The sequence below is a fragment of the Physeter macrocephalus genome, chromosome 16, assembly GCF_002837175.3.
Source record: "Physeter macrocephalus isolate SW-GA chromosome 16, ASM283717v5, whole genome shotgun sequence".
Classification (NCBI taxonomy): Eukaryota; Metazoa; Chordata; class Mammalia; order Artiodactyla; family Physeteridae; genus Physeter; species Physeter macrocephalus.
In genome coordinates this window covers 23,600,410-23,623,301 of record NC_041229.1, presented here as the reverse complement: position 1 = coordinate 23,623,301, position 22,892 = coordinate 23,600,410, and the positions used below count along the sequence as shown (strand labels likewise).

At 40.5% G+C, this 22,892-nt stretch overlaps 1 protein-coding gene across 2 annotated transcripts in view; it reads right to left on the bottom strand.

The window, feature by feature from the left end:
- EXPH5 (exophilin 5) overlaps positions 1-17,505 on the bottom strand; it is a 73,453-nt gene extending 55,948 nt beyond the window's left edge. The window contains exon 1 of one of the 2 annotated variants that reach the window (XM_007120941.3): positions 17,338-17,505. In XM_007120941.3, the coding sequence (XP_007121003.3) occupies positions 17,338-17,453 (116 nt within the window). In that variant the 5' untranslated portion in view covers positions 17,454-17,505. The remainder of the gene's footprint in view (positions 1-17,337) is intronic. The other variant, XM_007120940.4, reaches the window with a different exon arrangement.
- Positions 17,506-22,892: the final 5,387 nt, after the last annotated feature.

The following is a 22,892-nucleotide window of genomic DNA, read 5'->3' as shown; positions in this document are numbered from 1 at the left end:
AAATGTCACTAATCTTGATCCCCAAACATGTTGGGATTTAAGTACTCTACCATCATGTTAAACTTGGAAAGGTGTACATTTTTCCTTTATCATCGTTCCTACTGAAGATACCATTCTCAGCCTCACTGCTTTGAACCTAGAGGTATGTGTTCAACAGATTCAGGCAAATTCTGAAATACCAGGGCCAGTGGTTTGCCAGGGGCTTCATCCTGGTGCACAGCATCTTAGTTGATGGGTGCTGAGTAGCACAAGGTAGAATGAAGGCTTTGCCTCTCTCTTCAGTGACTCTGGACAAGCTTCTGGACAAGATCCCCAATGCCCTAGGTTGGTGGGCAGGGCACACAGAAGAGGGGATCCCCCACTTGCTGAAGGTGAAATACACTTCTGCTGAGCCCGGAATGAAGAAAAGGGTGCTGCTGAAGAGCAGCTCACTGCCACTTCAGAGGGAAACAGCCACTTGAAATGAAATGTCTTGCTTTTTCTTTGGAAGGGGGGAAAAGGTGTTTTAATGATCAGTTGGTCTTAATTTTTTGCTTATAATAGGAGAGAGATGAAGCTCCTGACAGAAGTCCAGAGCTGAAAGGGAGGAAATGAAACCCGCTGCAGTTTCCTCTGGCAGGCGGTTCCTGTGAGCCAGTCAGTCCCCTCCTCTCCTGTCAGGTGGCTGCTTTCAGCTTCTCCCCAGATGTCCTTTACCAGGCCGTCTGGAGTTGGGGAACAAGTTTCAATCTCCCTAGTCAGAATTCTGCTTTGAAATCTGCTTACTCCTCCCTTCACCCCCAATCCCAGTGTCAGGCCTAAAACGAACTTAACTGCTAAGAGATAACATTCACCAAGAGATAACATAACTTTTAAATGTTTAGAAGTTGATGGATGGAGGAATTGATGTCCTTTAATATTCATATTACCTCACCTGGGACTCACAAAGTGTAGAGTCCACTTGATTCTACCAGTTTCAGTGTAAACAGTAGGTCAAATACCAAAAACTCATGAAAGCCAGAAACCTAAGTTCATATGAACACTCCTTCCCCCTCCTCCTCTAGCCAGTCAGCCACTAAGTCCTGCTAATTTAACTGTGCAAATATTTCTTGAACCTTTCCCCTTCTCTTCATCCCTAGTCAAGGCCCCTAAACATATCTGTCTTCTAATCTGGGCTTCACCCTTCATGCAGAGCCATCCACCTAAGAGGCAAATGTGACACTATCACTCTGTTGCTAAGCATTTCAATGGCACCTCCTCACCCCAAGTTTGTACCAAGCTGTCTCTTGCAGGTCATTGGCTCTCACTCTGTATTCCAGTGCTAGCCACTGCTAATGGTGCTGCAAATCCACCAGGGTCTTTCACATCTTTGTGACTTATCTCCTCCTGCAAGTCTTCCCTGAGACCACACATGGGGTTAAATGATCTCTGTGTCCCTGTGTGCAATTACCTTATCACCTGCCACATTATAGTGAATATACTGTTTTCAAATCCATCTCCTTCACTACACTGAGAGATTGTGGAGAGCATTTTAGTATTTCTGGTACTAAGATCATGGTAGGATCTCATCTGTGAATAAATGAGTGTTTGTTACCTAACAGAAGTGTTGTTGAGTCAATATACTGGAAAAAAAAATCTACCCTATGGGGCTTTCACTCTCAAGAGGAACACAGAGGTACCCGACTCTGACCCCTGAGGCTGTGAGGTGATGTGAGGAGGGTCCTGAGGCAGTGACAGGTTCCCAAGACAGTTGCCTTAATGCTGCAAATGGAGAAGTCTGTCATATCTGGCAGGTCCAAGAGAAAGAGGTGAAATTGCAATGCTACCCCCAACACGTAACTTTGACTGTTGATTGGCCTACAATAAAAAAAACTCCTGATGATGACCTACTTCCCAGGAAGGAAGACAAAGGAGTGAGTAGTGAGGACCTGGCTTACCTCCCCAAGAGACCCAGGCCCCTGGAGGTGTAGAATCTTCCATCTTTAGGGGTTGCCACCTAGGAGTGCCTATAGTACCTCAGAGATGAAGCTCAGATGAGCTAAGAAGAGAAAAACATTTTAATCACTTTGATGATAAAACTGTAATTGTTTTGCAGCACTGTTTGGAAACTGTGACACTTACAACACTTAGTTGGCTTTTAGACACATGAAGATTGTTTATAATAAAAAAATTCACATTTGTATCATTTTGTTCCCCTTGAACTCTGCTTAAGGATCTGGGAGGCCGGAACAAGTGGTTACATGCTGACACATGGAGGAAGTGAAAAAAGCTGGGGAAGCAGCTGGAGCCAGAGCTCAGGGGAACTGGGCATACAAGGTGCGAGGCAGAGCTAGGTGAGGGGTGGTGCATGTGGCTTTGAAGGTGGAGACAGCTACCCTGGAGGGAATATGTTACTCATAAACCTTTTAAAGTTTTGCCTGGATGGCAGCGGCAAAGCAATTAAACAGCTGTGGACAGACATGACCTAATTTACTGGCCTTTCCTGTTGTCTTTGGTGGAGCCGGTGCTATAGCTTAACCTACAACTAAGAATGTTTGGTGGGGTGTGAGGTTGGAGGTTGCTGAGAATAGGGAAGAAACTGATGTCCTTGAGGAAGAAGAGGCACTAGCAAGCAGGCCAAGTGGAGGGATGGCCAGACCCACCTAACATACTCCCCCACAGGGAAGGCCATTGTTAGCAGTCCCCTCAGCAAGCCCCAGTGGTTTTTCTACTCTGAGGAGTGAAGTACCCAACACCAGCTACTTCGGGGACAACTTTCAGCAGACAGAGTTCGCATTTGGCCTTCGGTGATCCTGAAGGGGACTGCAAAGTGTAGGCTCAAGTGCAAACGCAGGGATTCAGCAACTCAGACCTGCCCTCAAGTGTGCATGATCCAGAAATCATGCTTATCTACCTTACGGCATCTGGAAGAAAGGAAGAGGACCACACATAAAATACATGACAGATACTTTAAAAATAGGCCGCAAAAAAGTTCTGCAGTTTAAACACTTAAAAATGAAAAGAAAAACCTTTGTTGCCATCTGGGCTCTGACGCAATTTAAATAAAAATGCTGGCTTTTTAGGGGATTTATTTAAGACCCCTAAGACTTTCCTCAGGCCACCCGGGAGTCTTTGAGGATTCTGTCTGCAGCACTCCTCGGCCCCATGGTCACTCCTGCCTGTATCACAGCAGCACCTCAGGGAGGCTCACTGAGGGGCTGCAGAACAGCAAGTGGTCGGCCTCAGAAAAAGGGGGTCTTGTCGCGAAGCTGTGTCACATGGACAGCACATGGGTCTCACCTAGACTGTGAGTTTATCTGGTGTGGCTGTAGGGGTGAGGCTGACGGAGATCACAGGGGTCCCAAGCTGACCCCCACACATCATAGCAATCTATGATCACAATTCACACATTCTCTCAACAGTTATTTAACTCCCTTAAAGCTCAGGTATGAACTTCCCTTTGAATCCACACATTTCCACACACCTCCATCGCTTAGTGTCGGGATCAGTTCACCCGTAGAGCAACAGGACATGCTGCACAAGTGCCACAGGGCCCAGAGTCCTGTGTTCTAGTCTCACATCCACCCTTGGGCGTTACTATGGTCTTGAGGCATTTTGAGAAAAGAGAAAAATAAGGATAATAATATCTCATCTGGGAAAATAAGAATATCTGCTGTTTCTACTTTAAAGGATATTTGAGAGGATCCAGTGAACATGTAAGCTTTCAAGTACTGCCTGCATATATTTAAAAAGTCACCAATCACATATTCCTGAATAATCACAGAATCATCAAAGAAAGAGATCTAATTCCTTTCTCTTTCTTTTGACCAACTTGTAGTGAAACCAGGCTGCTTTACCCTTTCAGAAACTCTTTGGGCTTCCATGTTGTCCTTCTTTAGCTATGTCCTGTTTCCTCACATTGAACATAACCAACTCAACAGCCAATGTGAAGAACCTATGACTAGAATTCGGTTCAAGGAAGCGAGTTCACAGCCAGGATGTAATCAGCTCCTGGATATTACAGCATTTGTGTTTATGTGTAACCACACTAAGTGGGCAGTAAAACAAAATAAAAACAACAAAAAGTGAAAAGCAATTCTTACAGTTGTCAGACTAAACATCTCCAGGGGCAGAAGGTCCTTTTGATCCTGCCAAGAAATTCTGAAGTGGGAAAGTACTAGAAACAAGGCTTTTTACATTTGTGTCAGGCATATCCCTCTCGGACTGTCCTTCACTAGCACTCCAGGCTTTCCCTTCCCAAACCACAGGGTTTCCTGAGAAATCAACAGTCCCTCAACTCATGTAAAGGAGTGGCCTATAGGAAAGATGTGATAGGCGAAGTCACAACCCAATGTCCAGGCAACCAAGATGGGATCCCTTACTGCATATTAGGTCATCTGGGAGCTTTAAAAAAACACCCATGCCCAACCTGATCACAGACCAATTTGGCTGGAATGTCAGGGTGGGGCATGGAATCGGGCATTTTGAGAGTTCCCCAGGTCGTTGTCATTTCAACCAGGGTTGAGAATCTCTGTCTTTGCAGAGCCTGCAGTCCAAGACTTGTCATCACAGAAGCCAAGCAGACACATCAAATGGATCTTAGTGCACAGGTAGGCATACAGAAAGCAGAGGCAGTGTGAGTACAGAGAACCCAAGTGCAACCCCCTCCTGGACAGGTGAATCTTAGTGCCTGCCAAGTTAATATTATATCATCTTGAGCTGAACTGGATGGTCTACGGCCCCCGCTTAGAATATCCAGCAATAAGTTTTCCCTAGGAGGTGCTACAGATTGGATGCCTTTTCCTAGGGCAGCCCATTCACAGGCTGGCTAGAGGCAGCAGGTGACCTGGCATAATGGCCATGAGCACCAGAAGCAAACCAGAGAATGTATAGTCAGCCAGTTGAAAAATGCAGCAGCATGAAGTTAGGGAATCAAAGGCATCCTAGGAGAAGGACAGTGTGGGCTGTGACATGTGGCAAGCAGAGTAGCTGGTCCCTAGAGTTGTCTTGGTTTCCCAAGTCCTTCAAATTCCAGATTCAGTCCACAGGTAACCTTTCTGCAAAGCCCTCTCTATCTGAAGTGTCCTGAGTGAGACTCTTCCTCTCCACCCAAAGACCCTGACTAAGCTGAGCATGTTGGAGGTTGACCATGGCCTAGGAAGAATATCCAGAAAGGTGGGGAGAAGCAGCAGCACAGAGAAGCAAGAGCAGAATAGGGCCACTCCCAAAAGGTGCTGAAGCAAGAGACAGAACCTGTAAAAGAGCAGAGTGAGCAAGAACAGTTAAGTACAGGGTAACTGGAAAGAAAAATCAAGACAATTTTCTGGCAGGGAAGCAAAGCCTTAGCAATATAAGACTGGGCAGTGAGAAAAAGCAGAATCTAAAGGACGACAGAAGAGGACAACAGGGATGGAAGGGAAGAGAGGACAAGAAACTGTCCCTTCCCTGCTCTGCTCTGTGCTGCTGGGAGATGACCCCTGTAAGCTGCATTTCCCAGCCTCTCACTACCAGTTAGATGCTTCCAGCTGGCTTCAGCCAGACCCTGGCAGGAGACTGGAGGGCTGGAAGGGAAAAGTCAGGGTATTTCTCCTCTTCCCTCTGCCTCATGCAGAACCTCTGGCAGTGACTGTCTCTCGCACGTCTCCAAATCCCCAAACAGGCCTGCCATGGTCCCAGTTTCTCACGGGGGACCCTAGCCTGTAGGGCTTGGCTAAAACCACTTGCTCCCTTTTCCTCTCTAACCAGTGGTGTGCTGGAGCTGGCTTGTACTGGTTTACAAGAGCAGATTGTAAATATTCAGGAATTTTACAAGCTGTTTGTTAAACTGTTTCTAGCTTGAAACTAGCGAATGCTACAAATCAAGGCTTTTTCTCCAGGAGAACCAGTTATCGGCACACCACTGCCTCCAGGCTCCCTGCAGCTGCCAATCTCTGGTCAGCCTCAGTCCCCTGATTGGTTTCTCTCCCTCTTTTTATCACCATGTAACTAAGCAATTTACCGCACTACACTCTGTTTTAAGTACCCAGTAGTTTCTGTTTTCCTGGTACGTCCCTGAGTGATAAGCGATGATCTCCTGAAGAGTTTTACCTGTTCCCTGTGAATGGTAAATATTAAACTCACAACATATGTGGTTTTAATTTTGTTTGCTTGTTTGTCTAGTAATCCTGTTAATCACTTATCCTTTTAAAGCAAATTAATTTTGTTATAAGTTAAAAACTTATACCCCCCCAATAAGGTATTTGTTTGACTAGGAAAAGAACCAGATCTAAATGACAACCAGGTCACTTGATGGATATCTCAGGATGAGATAATTGAGGTCTACCCTCAATTAGGTTTGCTACCTGTCATAGAAAATGGAAAGAGGAAGGAAACTGAAACACAGTCCATTAACTATGTGCACTGATAAACCTATAACAAACAATCACACTTCTCAGTACCAAATCCTTTTTCCTGCAATTTCCTTCTTAGGTTTCATGAAAGCTGACGTTGCAGCATTTGCCTCATCAATTCTTTGTTGTTGTTATTGTTTTGTTGTTCCATAGTCCTTTCTCTAAAAGGAATAACCATGGGCCCTAGAAGCAGATGGAAATAAGTGGTACCAGGACAATTTGCTAGTTATTTGGGGAAAAAAATCAATTTATATAATTATCCTACCTTATAGGTAAAATACATATCTGATCAATTAAAAAGTTAAATTTTCAAAAAGATTTTAAAAACTAGAGGTAAATGTCGATCTAATTTCTAAATGGAAGAACTTTTTAATCTAAAAAACAAAAAGAAAAAAATTTAAACTTAGTACATTACATTATATAAATAGGAAAAAAGAAAGCCTTTTCTCAGATAAATAGCAGTTAAGTGCAAACTGAAATCTGGGAAATATATTTGGAATAAGTAGGACAAAAGTCAATTTCCTTAATGTATAGAGAAATATATAAAGCAATAAAAAAACCCAAAACACACTGAGACTCTGTGTCAGATAGTGTTGTTTGCCTTCTAGAATCCATTCCCCCTAGTTCCCCTCCTTTTTGGTTTTGCTGTGGGCAGCAAAGTGTGCAGTCCCAGGGGATGGATCAGGAATGATTTAAGCCTAACATTTAAATCCTATTACTTGATTTCTCAATTCCCTTGCAGCAAAGGGTGGCTTTATGACCTGGTTCTGGTCAATGAGACATAAGGGGAAGTGTGCTGGGATAGCATTTGGCAAAGCTTTTACTTTCATAATAAAGGGGACAGATGCAGTTGGCTCCACCCTATCTCCTCTCTCCCTGCCTTGAACATGGATGTAATGTTTGGAGCAGTTGCAGCCATTTTTCATTGCAAAGACACCAACCTGACATCCTAAACCACTAAACCAGCTAGCAGTTGCCTACTTCTAGATATCTTGTTATGTCAGAAAACTTTATTCCTGAGTCATTAAAGCCATGATTAGATCTGTTATGATCTGTTATTTGTGACAACAAGCATTCTGAATATAAATTCTGAAATACAAATGGGCAAAGGTATAAACAGATAATTCATAAATCATGAAATGTAAATAAATAGTAAACATATGAAAAAACATTCAAATTTATTATAACCACAGTGTCAGAAATTATTGATAAATCTATTATAAGAATTTTTTAGCCTACAAAATTAGCAAAGATTAAACATAATAATAATAATAATACGATCCAGGGCTGGGAAGGGTATGGTAAAATAGGAGGCTTTCCGCTGCAAGTCAAGTGAGTGTTTGGTAGAACATTTTTGAAGAGCAATTTGGTAACATGTATCACGAATTTAGAAAGTATTTATATTATAAAATAATGATTCTACATTGTGGAATTTACCTTACTTTAAATTGAATTAAGGATGTAAGCACAAATGTTTGTCCTGGTGTTATTTAACATAGTGTAACAGAGAAGAACAAACCTGACTCCATATTGAATCTATTCCTTTAGCTCTAACCTGTGTTCTGGGTTGCCTGTGCTTAGTCATGCTGGTTCTGAACCTTTTGTAAAAGAATGTTGCCTAGAGCCTGAAATATACAGGATAGCCCATTCTCAAGAACATCCTGACCAGACCTAAATGGACAGTTGCAAGAACAAAGAATTCTGGCACCAGGAAGTTAGCAACAACCAGCCACAGTCCCTCCCCTTTTAGTATAAAAGAAGCCTGAATTCTAACTTGGTGAGATGGTTCTTTGGGACGCTAGTCCACCATCTTCCTGGTCTGCTGGCTTTCCGAATAAAGTCGGTATTCCTCACCCCAACAACTTGTCTCTCAATTTATTGGCCTGTAGTGCAGCAAGCAGTATGAGCTTGGACTAGTTAACAATAGCAATGAGAAACAAAAGAATAAGAGAAAACTGAAGAACCTAAAATATTGGAATGATTAATTAAATTATAAAATGCATATAGCAGAATAGAATGCAGCCACAAAAAATAATGTTGACTAAGAGTCTTTAATTTGAAGGGGTTATTTTTATGTCAGATATTACACAAACAAACAATAATATACACAGTACAGTCACAATTATATGAAAGTGAGTGTGGAAGAAAACAGTTTTGATGATTCCTAGAAAGTTAAACACAGAATTACCAAATGTCACAGTAATTCCACTCCTGGGTATATACCCAAAAGAACTGGGAACAGGTACTCAAAATCCTTGTAGATAAGTGTTCATAGCAACACTATTCACAATAGCCAAAAGGTGGAAACAACCCAAATGTTTATGAAGAATGGATAAACAAATTGTGGTATGTACATACAATGCAATATCATTCAGTCATAAAAAAGAATGAAGTACAGACACATGCTACAAAGTAGATAAACCTCAAAACATTATGCTGAGTAAAGCAGACACAAAAGGTTATGTATTATATGAAAGGTTCCATTTATATGAAATATCCAGAATAGGTAGATACATATAGACAGAAAGCTGATTGGTGGTTGCCAGCATTGGAGTGAGGCAGGAATGAAGAGTAACTTTTTAAAAAATTTATTTTATTGAAGTACAGTAGATTTACAGTGTTGTGTTAATTTCTGCTGTACAGCAAAGTGATTCAGTTATATATATATATACACACACATATATATTCTTTTTCATATTTTTTTATTATGGTTTATCACAGGATATTGAATTTAGTTGCCTGTGCTATACAATAGGACCTTGTTGTTTATCCATTCTATATGTAATAGTTTGCATCTGCTAATATCAAACTCCCAATCCATCCCTCCCCCACCCCTCTCCCTCTTGGCAACCAACCACAAGTCTTTTCTCTATGTCTGTGAGTCTGTTTCTGTTTCGTAGATAAGTTCATTTGTGTCAAATTTTAGATTCCACATATAAGTGATATCATATGGTATCTATCTTTCAAAGAGTAACTATTTAATGTTTAATTTTGGGGTGATGAAAATGTTTCTAGCCTTGTGCCCAAATATCCCAACACCCTTTGTTGAGAAGACTATCCTTCATTGAATTGCTTTCATACCTTTGTAAAAAAATCAATTGCCTATATTTTGGGGGTCTATTTCTGGAGTATATTCTGTTCTATTAAACTATATGTTTTTCCCTTCACAACTACTATGTTAGCTTGATTACTCTGATGTTACAGTAAGTCTTAAAATCAAGTAGTGTGATTCTTTCAATTTTCTTTTTTTCAAAATTGTTTTGTCTATTCAGTTCCTTTGTTTTTTCATAAAATTTTTTAAAAATTAGATTTCTAACTGTTTATTGTTATTATATGGAAACACAGTAGATTTTTGTGTATTAATCTTGTATTCTACCACCTTGCTAAATTCACTTATTAGTTCTAGGATTTTTTTTGGTAGTTTTTTGGGGAGATTTTCTTTGTAGACAATCATGTCATCTGCAAATAGGGATAGTTTTATTTCTTCCTTTCTGATATGCATACCTTTCATTTCTTTGCCTTGCTAGGACCTCAAGTATGATGTTAAATAGGAACAGAAGGATTGATTGTACATCCTTGTCTTGTTCTCAATCTTAAGGGAAAAGCAGTCTTTCACCATTAGGTATGATGTTAGCTATAAGTTTTTTGTAGATGCCTTTTATTAGGTTCTATTTCTTCCTTGCCAAGAGGTTTTATCATGGCTTTTTCTGCATCAACTGATATGATCATGTGTTTTTCTTCTTTAGACTGTTGATATAGTGGTTTACAGTAATTTATTTAAAAACACTGAACCAGCCTTACTGTTATTAAATTGTGTCCTCCAAAAAAGATATGTTGGAGTCCTAACCCCTAGTACCTCAGAACATGACCTTATTTGGGGATAGGGTCTTTACAAAGGTAATCAAGATAAAATGAGGTCATTAGGGTGGGCTCTAATTCAGTATGATTGGTGTCCTTACGGAAAGGGCAAAACTTGGACAGCAGAGGCAGATATGCACACAGGGAGAATGCCATGTGAAGACTGGAGTTATACTGCCACCAGCCCAGGAACTACCAGAAGTTAGGAAAGGCCTGGAACAGATTCTTCCCAAGTGCCTTCAGAGGGAGCATGGCCCTTCTTGATACCTGGAGGACAGATCTTTTCAACAGATCTGGAGAACAGAGCTGTGGTTACCAGGTTACTCTCTCCCCACCCCAGATCAGACCCTTCCCTCTTTCAACTGCCATTAAATGCATTGTTTTAAAATTGAAACCAAGGCAAACTTGATATAAATATAAAACACCACAACTTTTCTTTGGAAAGTGGGGAGTTTGGTGGTCACTGATTTCCTAATTTCCTCTTTCATCATTAGAAAGTCTAACACACAGAGGAATGAGGAAGCTGGCTCCTGTGGTATGCCAAGTTGATATTTTGAGTACAGCCTTTATTTAGGGCTATTGGCAATGCCAATAAGGAAATATTCCTGAGCAGGAGAGTGAAGTGAGCCTAGGCTCTCAATATTATGGCCTGTGCAGTAACTAACTGCAGAAAAACAGACCTGAATTGCTTCAGCAAGGGTCTTAGCCAGCTCGTTCTCAGTTTTGAAACCCAAATGTGCTAACAGGAAGAAAAATATTTTCTGATTAACCTTAATCTGACCTTCTTTGTCCTTCATATGGTTTCCCCAGATCTATACTTCCCTCACTTTGTACTCCCTCACAGAAGTAAGTTAAAGTCCACTTAATTAGGAACTGAGTACCTACTAGGTGTGTGAGGCTCTCCATCCCTAAGATAATCCTTGACCACAAAGAACTTGAGATTGATGTAGAGAAACCAACTTACCCATAAATACATTAACATTACAAAATGTATAAAACATTATAAAGAAAAGGGCAGAAAAATATTCAGATATTTTTAAGACAAATATTTTAAAAGTCATATTTATGAAGGAAAAAGAGAGTTATTTTGCATTTCTTTTTTTTTTTTTTTTTTTTTTTTCCAGTACGCGGGCCTCTCACTGTTGTGGCCTCTCCCGTTGCGGGTCACAGGCTCCGGACGCGCAGGCTCAGCGGCCATGGCTCATGGGCCTAGCCGCTCCGCGGAATGTGGGATCTTCCCGGACCGGGGCACGAACCTGTGTCCCCTGCATCGGCAGGCGGACTCTCAACCACTGTGCCACCAGGGAAGCCCTGCATTTCTTTATTATCAAAAGAAATAATCATTAAAAAATAATTCGTGATAATTTTAAGGAATAAAATAATAGTAAAATGGTTAGAGTTCCTTTAAATATCACATCCAAGAGATAACCATCTTAATAGTTTAGAGTATATGCTTACAAAATGCATATATGCTTTTTTAAAAAAACAAACAGTGATAAAAGAAAATTTCACATATTGAGGTACAGGGAAGTCATTCTGGCTTAAACATGAGTAAACTTGAATTTTGTGCTAACTAAAACAGCCTGTGTGTACATACATTGTACATCTGCTTTAATTATTAAAGAAAAGGGCACAGTGACCAGAAGTAAATAATGTCCACGTTAAAAGTAAAGATTAAATGCCTCCCTTCCTGGGACACCAATGCTGGTTCTCCTTTGATGATAAGACTCCCTTCCCAGGTGCCAAGGCTGTACTGACTCGCTGTGTATGTGCTGATCTCTTTGGTTTTTTTTAAACCTCAAAGGAATGTATCCATGACTTGTTTGATGTTCTTTGTTCTGACAAGATATAAAACTGTGCTGAAAACCATGCTTCTCCAGAGAAGTTCTTCAGAGTAATCTGAGAGGCTGTCTTCTGGGCTATAGTCCTCAGTTTGGCTCAAATAAAACTCTTTTCTATTCCTATTATAGATTGTTTATTGAATATTTTCCTTGACAACAGTTACCTGCAATTTTTCCTATATATAGCAAATACTATTAGTGGTCCCCCAATATCCATTATGTCCTTTACCTTAATAATAATACTCCCAATTTTTAGTAAGGGCACGTTACCTAGAATTGTATGTTTTCTATTTTCATGGTCAGTGAATAGCAAGAGCTCTAAAGTGAAAACATCTCAGTGCTGGTCCTATTACAAGCTAGATGGGCAATGTGAGGGTAATCACTTCAACTTCATTGTAGGAGGCAACACTGCACAATGATTAAATGCTGATGGAGTTCATCCAGTGCTTCTTAGCAATATAATCTCACTCAAGTTACTTATCCTCCCTAAACCCTCTCTGTAGAATGGGGATTAAAAATATCCCTTAATTCATCAGATTGTTGTAGAAATAATGAAAGGAGATAACCCACATGAAGAGTTTAGCACAGAGCAAGTGCTCAATAAATAAGAGCTATTATTACTGTTGTTGTTGTTGTTATCTTTTGAAAAAATACCTGCTTTATCAGATTAGGATGAGGATAAAAACTAACTTTAAGAGCTAAAAGAGTTATAATAATGTCACAAAACCTAATGAGGACACTAATCTCCAACCTTGGGATATGGAACTATAATATTATAGTAGTTCCACATGTATTGCCCATGGAGACCAATCCAAGGAGTAACTAGACAGGAGAATTTGTCTGAGAGAAAGCTCTCCCCTCAGTTTAAAGGAATTAACTAAATTGGATGTTACTGAAAAGTGCAGACACCTCAGAGATCCAAGATATTGATCCCATTCCTTGTTATATTACCAGAACACTCCAGTCTATAGGGTACTCTTGTGGCCTCCAGGCAGTTTTCACAGTCCCTTCCCCAGCCTCGCAGGGCTCCATGAGGGCAAGCTACATTTATATGAAGTCTTCATCTTAGAGGACTTACCACCAACCAAAAACTTTCATAGACTAAAGCCATTTGGGGCAGAATTTCTTTGCTGTTTCCTCAGGGCCAACACAGTGTCTGGCACAGAGTAGATGCCCAATAAATAAGCATTGAAAGTTTCTTGAAAGTCTATCCTAGCCAGAGGCAAATTTCACCAGCTGGAAGAGGAGAGGGCAGGCAGAAAGCCAAGGAGAGACAGGAGACTTGTGTATCTGGCTTTTACTCCCTGCAGGATGTTGCAGTTTCCACCAGCTACGGATCACTTCACTACTCTGATATACACAGTCCCCCTCAGGACTGAGCCACAGCTCAAGTACACTAGTGTAAATCAAGCGAAACAGCTGAGTTCTAGAAAACTCTCCTGGGCTGCAATCTTGCCACTGAGCAAAGATAGTCTAAATCTAGACATGCCATTTTTCAACTTAATTACACCTGGTGCTGTAACATCTTATACTTTATAAGTTTTCTGCAATAGGAAAAATAAACATTTTTGATTTATTGATATCTCTTCTGTGAGCTTGACTAGTTGATATAATAATCTCTTGGTACTTTCTATTTCAGTCACACTTATGAGATGGGGGTGGTGGGGGTGATAGGTAGGTAGTTGTGTTTTTCAAAGACTTGTAAAAAGTAAGATGCTTTTCAGATTTTATTCCATCTATCTATCTATCTATCTATCTATCATCTATAGTATTTGTGTATATATATGTATACACACACACATATATATTTCCTCCAAGGTGTGATAGAAGTAGTAAGGGAAAATTTTTCACCTGCCAATCATGATTCAAACTCTCAGCCATTTTTCTTCACTGCAGCTAGAACCACAGACTGTACAAAGCCTAAAAAGTCACGCCCGAGTGAATACTTCCAGGCAAAATCCTTCCCACAATCCAAAAAGAAGCGTAACTGACAGATTGGAATTTAAGTATTTCCATTTCTTTAACTGGCTCTCAGAGAATTTCTGTAGCTCAGATCCCACACTGACAGGATAGAAAAGGATAAATGTAACACAGTGATTATAGTCCATTACAGGGTTCAAAGGAGGGAGAAATCCCATGTAACTGGGCAGAGGGTATTGGCGGATGAGAACAAGGTGAAACAAACAGAGACTTTGGGACAGCAGAGAAGTTGGGACAGCAGAAGCCTCTGACTCCAGCCAGTGCAGACCATTAATTCCTTCATCAAGTATTTACAGGGGGCCTATACAGACAGAAACATTGTGACCCAGGTCTCCCTCTCCTCTTAGCCATGAAATCCTACACCTTTCCCCTCATCTGCCTTCCCAGAACCTTAGGAGGAACCATGTGCCCAGCATTCCTGCCCAGACTACCAAGCGTCCTTACCCCCAGGTCTGATTTCCCATCTTGGCAGTGTTGGGTTTGAGGGCAGGAGAGCCCAGCCCCCAGCTGTCAGGGCAAGCCCATGCCTTTCAGCAAACATTTACTGACTGTTTACCATGGGCCAGGAGCTGCAGCAGGCCCTAGAGATTCACGGAAAGGAGAAGGACAAATTTTTGCTATTTTCTTCTAGTTGCTATGCACATGCCCAGATGCCCAGAAGAAACTGAAATAATAACATAAGCGCTATTTTGTGTTCTGCTTTTTCACAGAACAGTGCCTCGTACACATTCTTCCACAGCTGCATCCATGACAAGCTTGAGGTGTCTACAAAACCAAGGTAGTCAGAAATTTAGAACTAAAATATCATATTGGATGGGACATAATGATGTCTTCATAATTGTCCTTTGTAATCACTGCACTTAGATTTGAAATTTTCCACTATTTTGCTATTATAGGCAACACTGCAATATCGGAGAGTATATGTCTTGTTTTTCCTCTACTAAATTGTTTCCTCAGGGAAAAATATGGTATAGTGGAAAGAATACAGGTTTTTAGAGCCAGATAGATTTGGGTTCAAATTCTAGTTCTGCCACTTACGAGCTGTGTGACCTTGGGCAAGTTCCTTAACCTTGCTAAATTTCAGTTTCTCTTCTGTACAAAGTCATTAATAATACTCACCCCAAGGGATGGTTGTGAGGATCAGTCAATGCTGATGGGTAAAATAATTTTGAGATGGATCTGGATTTGAATTCTAGCTCTGCTGCTTAACTTGAACAAGATACTCAACATTTTTAAGCTGTTTCCTTCTCTGTGGAATGGAAATTAAAGTGTGTACCTAACGAGGTTATTGAGAGGATTAATTAAATATATATAACATGTTTAATACAGTGCCTAGTATACAGTAAGGGACCAATAAATGTTAGCAATTATTATTGTCACAGTAATTACTATTATTACTTAAAAAGGCAGCACTTAATAAATGTTGGTGTCTTCATTTTCTCCACCTCAACCTCCTACTAATGAGTAACATTCAAGAATTGGATGACTGGGTCAAAGGCAAGTCATATCTTCACAGGTGTTGCAGTATTGTTCACCAAAAGGATGATATTCAACTTACAATGCCACTAACGACATGCAGAATCTATCCATTTCACTTCAACCCTTACCAAGTCTTTTCAGTTATTTTTAAAGGTGCAGTATGATATCTTGAGGTTACTTTGATTTTCTTTCTTTCTTTTTTTTTTATTACTGTTAGGGTGAACATTTTCCCATGTTTTGTTTACTGTTTGGATATCTTCTAGTGTGAATTTCTTTCTATCTTTGCTTATTCATCAGTTTGAATCTTGGTGTTTTTCTTAAAAATCTGAATAAACTCTTCATATATTGGAAACATTATAATATTTAATGTGAATACTTTCCCAGTAAGCTGCAGCCAGAGAGTTCTGGTACTGATGAAGGAAGATCGAGGGAAGCTCATTTCTACAGGTGGGGCTATGTTCGCCTGCATGGTGAACTCAACTAGTTCTGTGCCGTTAACATCCACCTCTGGACACCTCTGGCCTTGCATGATACTGTAGTTCTATATTTCTAACTGTAGGATACTTCTTCTTCTTAGTTGTCTTGTAGACAGCTCAAGCCTATCATAGATAGGACCTAACCAGCAAACCTTCCAAGCTTCTGTATTTAGTCCCTTCCCTTTTTGTCCTAATTAAGAGATCTGAAGACTGTTTCTCAGTATAGTAAAAAGGCCTCTGAGAGTCTCTTAGACAGCACTGTTGTATTTTTTTCTCAAATAATACTCTTGATTTATAAGTCACGTGTCCTGACTTGATTAGGAAAATATGATGATCAAAAATGAACAGAAGAGCTAAGTTGGCATGTCATCTCAGGCCTTTTCTGCATGCCAGTATCTGCTTCTAAAACCAATGCATGTGAGCTGGTGAGCAGAGCAATCCCATGGAGACTGCTATCCAGGGACAGGTATTTGATAGTGAGACACAGGAATCAACCAGGAGAAAATAAAGTACTAGAAATAATTGCCTTGAGCATTTGGCTCAAGTGTCTGCTTTCCTTATTTTTATATTTTAGTGGCAACATTTAAAAAATTGCTGGAGTAATTATTTTTCAAAGTTTGTTTAATAGTTAACAGTATTCACTTTTTTTTTCTGCTTCAGACCTTTATTAAACATATTTTTTTAAAAAACAGCAGAAAAAAACGCTGTGCCTGAGTAAATAATCTTAATTATTTTAAATTTCCTCTCTGATAATGCCAATATTCCTATCATATACCTGTATTGATTTTTGTCTTAGCATTATGGCTTTTTTTGCTGATGCTCCAGTTAGGATATGAGTGCCATGAAATCAGAAAATGTGTTTCAGCCTTCCTTCTAAGGCCTAGCCCAATGGCCTTTGCCACCTAAGTATAGTTCCCCCTAAAGTCAGCTGCCACGGGCACCATGAGCTGCTATAGAGAACACACAACAAGGCAAGCATGCAATTCTAAAGACGTGTCCCGGTCTGGGGCCGGGGCCGCCGCGCGGGACCCACTCTGAGAAGAAACGCGCCAAGGAACGCTCCCGCGCGGCGAGGGCAGGAGCGCGCCCTACGCTGCGGGACCTGAGCTCGCAGACGAGCCTGCCCGGAAGGCCGTGTTTGCACCAGCAACGCCTCCCAAAGTTCTCAAGAGAGACTCACTGAAGATTTCCCGCTGCCGGGCCGCGCGCTCCGGGCGGATGCTGAGCGTCCCCGAGCCTCGGACAGGTGCCCCACAGAAGCTCGGCCCCTTCCTCCGCTCACGCCGGGCTCGGGGGACGCCGCGGACGCCCCCCACTGTGGCCCAGACCCAGGGGAAAAAGGAATTAGCTCTGTACCTGATCCTGTCCTTCTCTGCCCTCTGTAGCTCCTCATTTCTTTCCAGCACCTGAAGGACCTTCCTGGCTTCTTCATTTAGGAAACTGAAATCAAACCCCTGAGGAACTTTCGTCATATCCTCTACTGTGTGTGAATTACACTTAAGCTCTTTGGCGCTTCCTGTTACAATGACATTTTTCAAGCTATGGAAGACCAGTTTCAGGAACTTGATCCCATAGCCAATGATAAGTCCGCCCGTTTGAAAATCTAAAACCACAAACCTAGGGAACAGCCCACACCTACAGGGCTCATTTTGAAAACACCTCAATGACAGATTTCTCTCAGCCTATCCAACCGAGATGCAAAATGAACGGCTGAAGGGAGAGAGGGAACCAATCCCATTCCAAAGGGGCGGGCCCTTCCACGCTCCTCCCTTCCCTCCCCCACCCCCTATCAGACTTGTTAGACGAGCCTACGTAATTTTGCCCCTAAGTGGGGCAGAGCCTTCAGTATTGGCTCCAGCGTATTTATTTTGGCTGTTGTTTGCCCGCAAAACTTGAACCTGACTAGCAGGAGTGAAAAGGAGACAGTTTCACGACTAATCCTCCTTTCCAAAGAAGAGCCCATAAGAAATAGAATTGCGCTTAGGGGCTTTGGAACCGGCAGAAGGGTTACCCGATTAAAAAGACCCGGAAGGACTGAACTTATTATACAGCTGGCTGTAGGCGGACCAGGCCCCAAGGCTGAATTTAGTGTATCCTTGGAAATAAATTATTTGCCGAGTCTCCCATTCCTCAGATACCCCCAACTCATTGTCCACAGAAGTCATTCTCGGACTTTAGAAAAATCAAACAAACACAAAGCCGTTTATGGTATTTTAACAGAAGACATGACCAAAGGATGGTAAAAAGCACCTGTTTGTAGTTTTCTATAAGATTTGATAATCTTCTTAATAAACTGTTTCAGGGAAGTAATAAAAGTGCCACTTTAAAACACCTAATCCTCTAAGGCAGAATGTAATCCTATGAAACCACAGAAATAGCTTTCCCTCGAAATTACTTTTCCAAGATATGATGGAAATTTCTAAATATATTTATAAATATACATTTAAAAAATTATCCATACTTCAAAATGTATATCTCAGAAATAACTAAATTTCCTTGTCAATTGCATTATTATGAACTTTCATCAAATCTTTAACCATGGTCATTTTTAAGTCTTTTGTCATTTACAGACAGTTCTGTGTATACTCTGATGCTTTTGCAAAAATGTTCCTGTAAAAGGGTTTCATCCTCAAGGAATTCATGGAAAAGACTCTGAAAAGTACAGGTTTCTGGTAACTGACTATACTGCTGAACTGAATGAATAAGCATTTTCAGAACTTTAATAGAAAACTGATAAATTCATAAAAGTGCTAACTAAAGATCAAGATAAAAAAATTAATTACATGGGATTGAGTGAACTGATGAGGATGATTATAATTTTTGTGACTTTCTGTTTGAATTAAAAAAAAAAATCCCACAAGGACTCAGAGGCAAAAAATATACAAATCAATTTTTACTGCAAAGTAAAGGAGCTGTTACTGTGGAGGATTACTGGACTGAATGTCAATATTATGACATAGTATGAGTGTGTTTCGTGTTTGGTAATTGCAAGCATTCTTGCTTTTGTTGTGGTCATCCAAAAAAGAAAAAGAATTGAGTAACACTGTTATAACAGAACTCTGTCCATTTCCACTGAACGATTCCTCAGGACTTAAATGCATTAAAAGATTGATAGGATTGAAAAAATAAATTATCCAGCCTTTTTCAGAAAACATTTTGTTTCTTTTGGCTTCACTCTGCACCCAAAAATAACTTCATCAGATCAACTTTATTGTCCCATAGCCTTAATTTGGTCACATCTTATGTAGTGGTGATGGTTACTAACAGTTAAAATGTGCTTCCACGTGTATCATCTCTTTTCATAGTGAATAAGCACAATAAAGATTTTGTATCTGCAACAAAAACATTTGTCAAAAATGGCTATTATGTTTTGGTCTGGATCCTCTACTCACCTTGATCATACTTATTTAAGACATGTCTAGGCAGGTAGGCTTTAAATAACTTCTGTGGGCATGTTATTTCTATGAAGCAGGAATTAATTCAGTTCACCAATGTTGTACAACACAGAGAACTTCTTTATAAATAATCTCTGTGTTAATGATGGTTTAGGAATGTGTCTTGTTTGTGATGTCCATTTTTTCTACTCTTTAGTGTGTTCATTTATTCAGCATACATATGGAACTATTTAAATGTATGCACACGTAGGCTCTTATTTTGTTCCTGGTGTAGCAGTGAATTGATTTCAACTAACATATAATGGTGCCTACTATATGAAAGCACTATACACTGTGAAGAAGAGAGTCCTTGTCTTTAGGAAGTTTATGATACAGTGAAGGAGATAACACAAATAGAAAAATGACTACATAACAAAGAAGAACATAATGGATGTGTAAAGTAAGTTCTATTAGAGCACAGAAGGAAGAAGTTAGTTCCAGCCGAGTGCTTCAGGGCGAGGAAATGGTATTTGGGTTGCAACACGAAGAGTCATATTTCAATAGGAAGAAATGGAGGGTAGTGGGAGGAGATGTGTGAGTCTATTCTAGGCAAGGGGAACAGTGCACTGAATAGCAGAAGTACACTCTAGGAATCTTCTCATAATCCCTCTACTCCTCTGGCTAATGGCCAAAGTGAGTAAAAACTTGGAAGCTAGGAAATACAGGGGCATATTCAGGGATTGGTAAAAGATGTGTTTTGGCTAGAGTATGAATTCTAAATAGGGGCAATATTGCCCCTAGTGGAGCAAAAATTGGTTCTTGGAGGGTAAAAACATCTTACTTTTTAAATGGAAAGTACAGATATACACCCAGTGTATAAACAGACAGTATACCTATGGCATTAAAATTTCATGAAAGGGACGATTAAGAAAAAAATAAAACCCTTAAAAGACACCTTCGGGGACAATAATTAAAAAGGTTGAAAAACCACTGAGGTAGGGCATAGGACATGGAAAGAGTAAATAAGGCTGAGCCCTGACTATGAATGCCATGCTGAAGAACCTGGACTCCACTGTGTAAGAATCTGGACTCCACTGTGTAAGGAATCAACACAGGTTTTAAGGATGACAACGATAAAGTTGAAGCTGAATATTGGGATGACGATTCTGGCAGCAGTAGGTAAGAAAGAGTAGAGTGAGGATGGTAACAAGGGATGCTGTTGGGTTGGAATGCTGATGCAGGAGAAAGAGGAAGGAGGACCAGAACTAAAGCAGTGGAATTGGGAATAGAAAAGAGGCTTGGAGTCCAAAGATATTGGCTGGACTTGGTAACTCATTAGATATGAGAGTTAAGAAAGAAAGAGGCACAAAGATGATGCAAGGTTTCAAGAGAAGTGTCTGAAAGGAGAGTAGTCTTTTTGATTATAGGAGAAGCATAAGGCTTGTAAAAAGATTAGGAGTTCAGTTTTAGACATAAAGAGTTTGAAGTACCTGCAATTTATCCACATGGAGGCACTGAGCAAAAGTGAAAAATGTGGGACCAGAAATTCTTGACACACAGATGGAGAAGTAGATTAGGAAGTCATCTGCTTAAAGATGATTGCCAAAATCCTGAGACTAGATAAGATGGCCAGAGCAAAGGGGAGACAGAAGTAGAGGCTGTGTTCAGAACCTTGAATGACTGCCCTGGACATCAGCACCCAGGCATGTTTCAGCCCTGGGTTATGGCACAAAGGGGAATATGATTGAGAAATTTTTATACTGAAGTTTTATACTGAGAAATTTATAAGGCATTGGGGTTGCCCTGGAAACCACACAGGCACTTTCTGTGGGGCTATAAACTTAGTGCTTTTAAAGTAAAAATAATTCTCAACGGGTTGTTTTACAGGCTCCTTCAGCCAGCTCCAAGCAGCCATTTTCATCCTTAGTATTTGGTAAACCTGACAACCTCCTGCCCAGCCTCCCAGCTAGAGAGATACTCATCAGTTTGGTTTTTAATACTAGCAGCTGGATAGAGAGCAATGATCTTTTTTATTAACATCTTTATTAGAGTGTAATTGCTTTACATTGTTGTGTTAGTTGCTGCTGTATAACAAAGTGAATCAGCTATACGTAAACATATATCCCCATATACCCTCCCTCTTGCTTCTCCCTCCCACCCTCCCTATCTCACTCCTCTAGGATCAGGAATATGTGAGAAAGGACATCACCTTCTACGTCAATCCCCAAACTGCCTACTTCTAAAGCCCCATCTTGATCTGACCTTGTTATCCCTCCAAACCTGCCCCAGTCAATTGGCTTCATTATGGTCTCTGTCTGCTTAGACTCTTTCCCTGCCTTGTGCTCACCCATCTACTCCACTGTACTTATGTATATCCTGCTCATTTTAAGGCTTGGCTCAACTTTACTTCCTTTACACCTTCCCTATGCACCTACTGCAGCTTACCTGCCCTACTTTTCCAAAAGCTTTCAGATCTATTAATCAGTCCCACACAACTTAATGCCAAATTATTCACTATTTTTTCATGTATTTTAAATTTGGACTCTCTAATCAGATTGTAAACTTGTTGATTTTAAACCTTTTAAAGACAAGAGTTTCATTCTAAAGGCTCAGCTCACTTTGCATATGAACACTTTCCTGACCCTCCCCATGTGATTCATCCCCGCCTGATGACACCCTCTCTCAAGCCTCACTCTAACCATACAGACATTTAGCACCTGGAACTAATTCTTTTTTTTTTTTTTTTGGAATTTTATTTATTTTTTTATACAACAGGCTCTTATTAGTTATCCACGTTATACATATTAGTATATATATGTCAATCCCAATCTCCCAATTCATCACTCCACCCCACCACCCCTGCCACTTTCCCCCCTTGGTGTCTATACGTTGGTTCTCTACATCTGTGTCTCAATTTCTGCCCTGCAAACCGGTTCGTCTGGACCATTTTTCCAGGTTCCACATATATGCGTTAATATAGTATATTTGTTTTTCTGTTTCTGACTTACCTCACTCTGTATGACAGTCTGTAGAGCCGTCCACATCTCTACAATGACCCAGTTTGTTTCCTTTTTATGGCTGAGTAATACTCCATTGTATATGTGTACCCATCTTTTTTATCCATTTGTCTGTCGATGGGCATTAGCTGGCTTCCATGACCTGGCTATTGTAAATAGTGCTTCAATGAACATTGGCGTGTATGTGTCTTTTTGAATTGTGGTTTTCTCTGGGTACATGCCCAGTAGTGGGATTGCTGGGTCATATGGTAATTCCATTTTTAGCTTTTTAGAGAACCTCCACACTGTTCTCCATAGTGGCTGTATCAATTTACATTCCCAACAAAAGTGCAAGAGGGTTCCCTTTTCTCCACACCCTATCCAGCATTTGTTGTTTGTAGATTTTCTGATGATGCCCATTCTGGCTGGGCTGAGGTGATACCTCATTGTAGTTTTGATTTGCATTTCTCTAATAATTAGTGATGTTGAGCCGCTTTTCATGTGCTTCATGGCCATCTGTATGTCTTCTTTGGAGAAATGT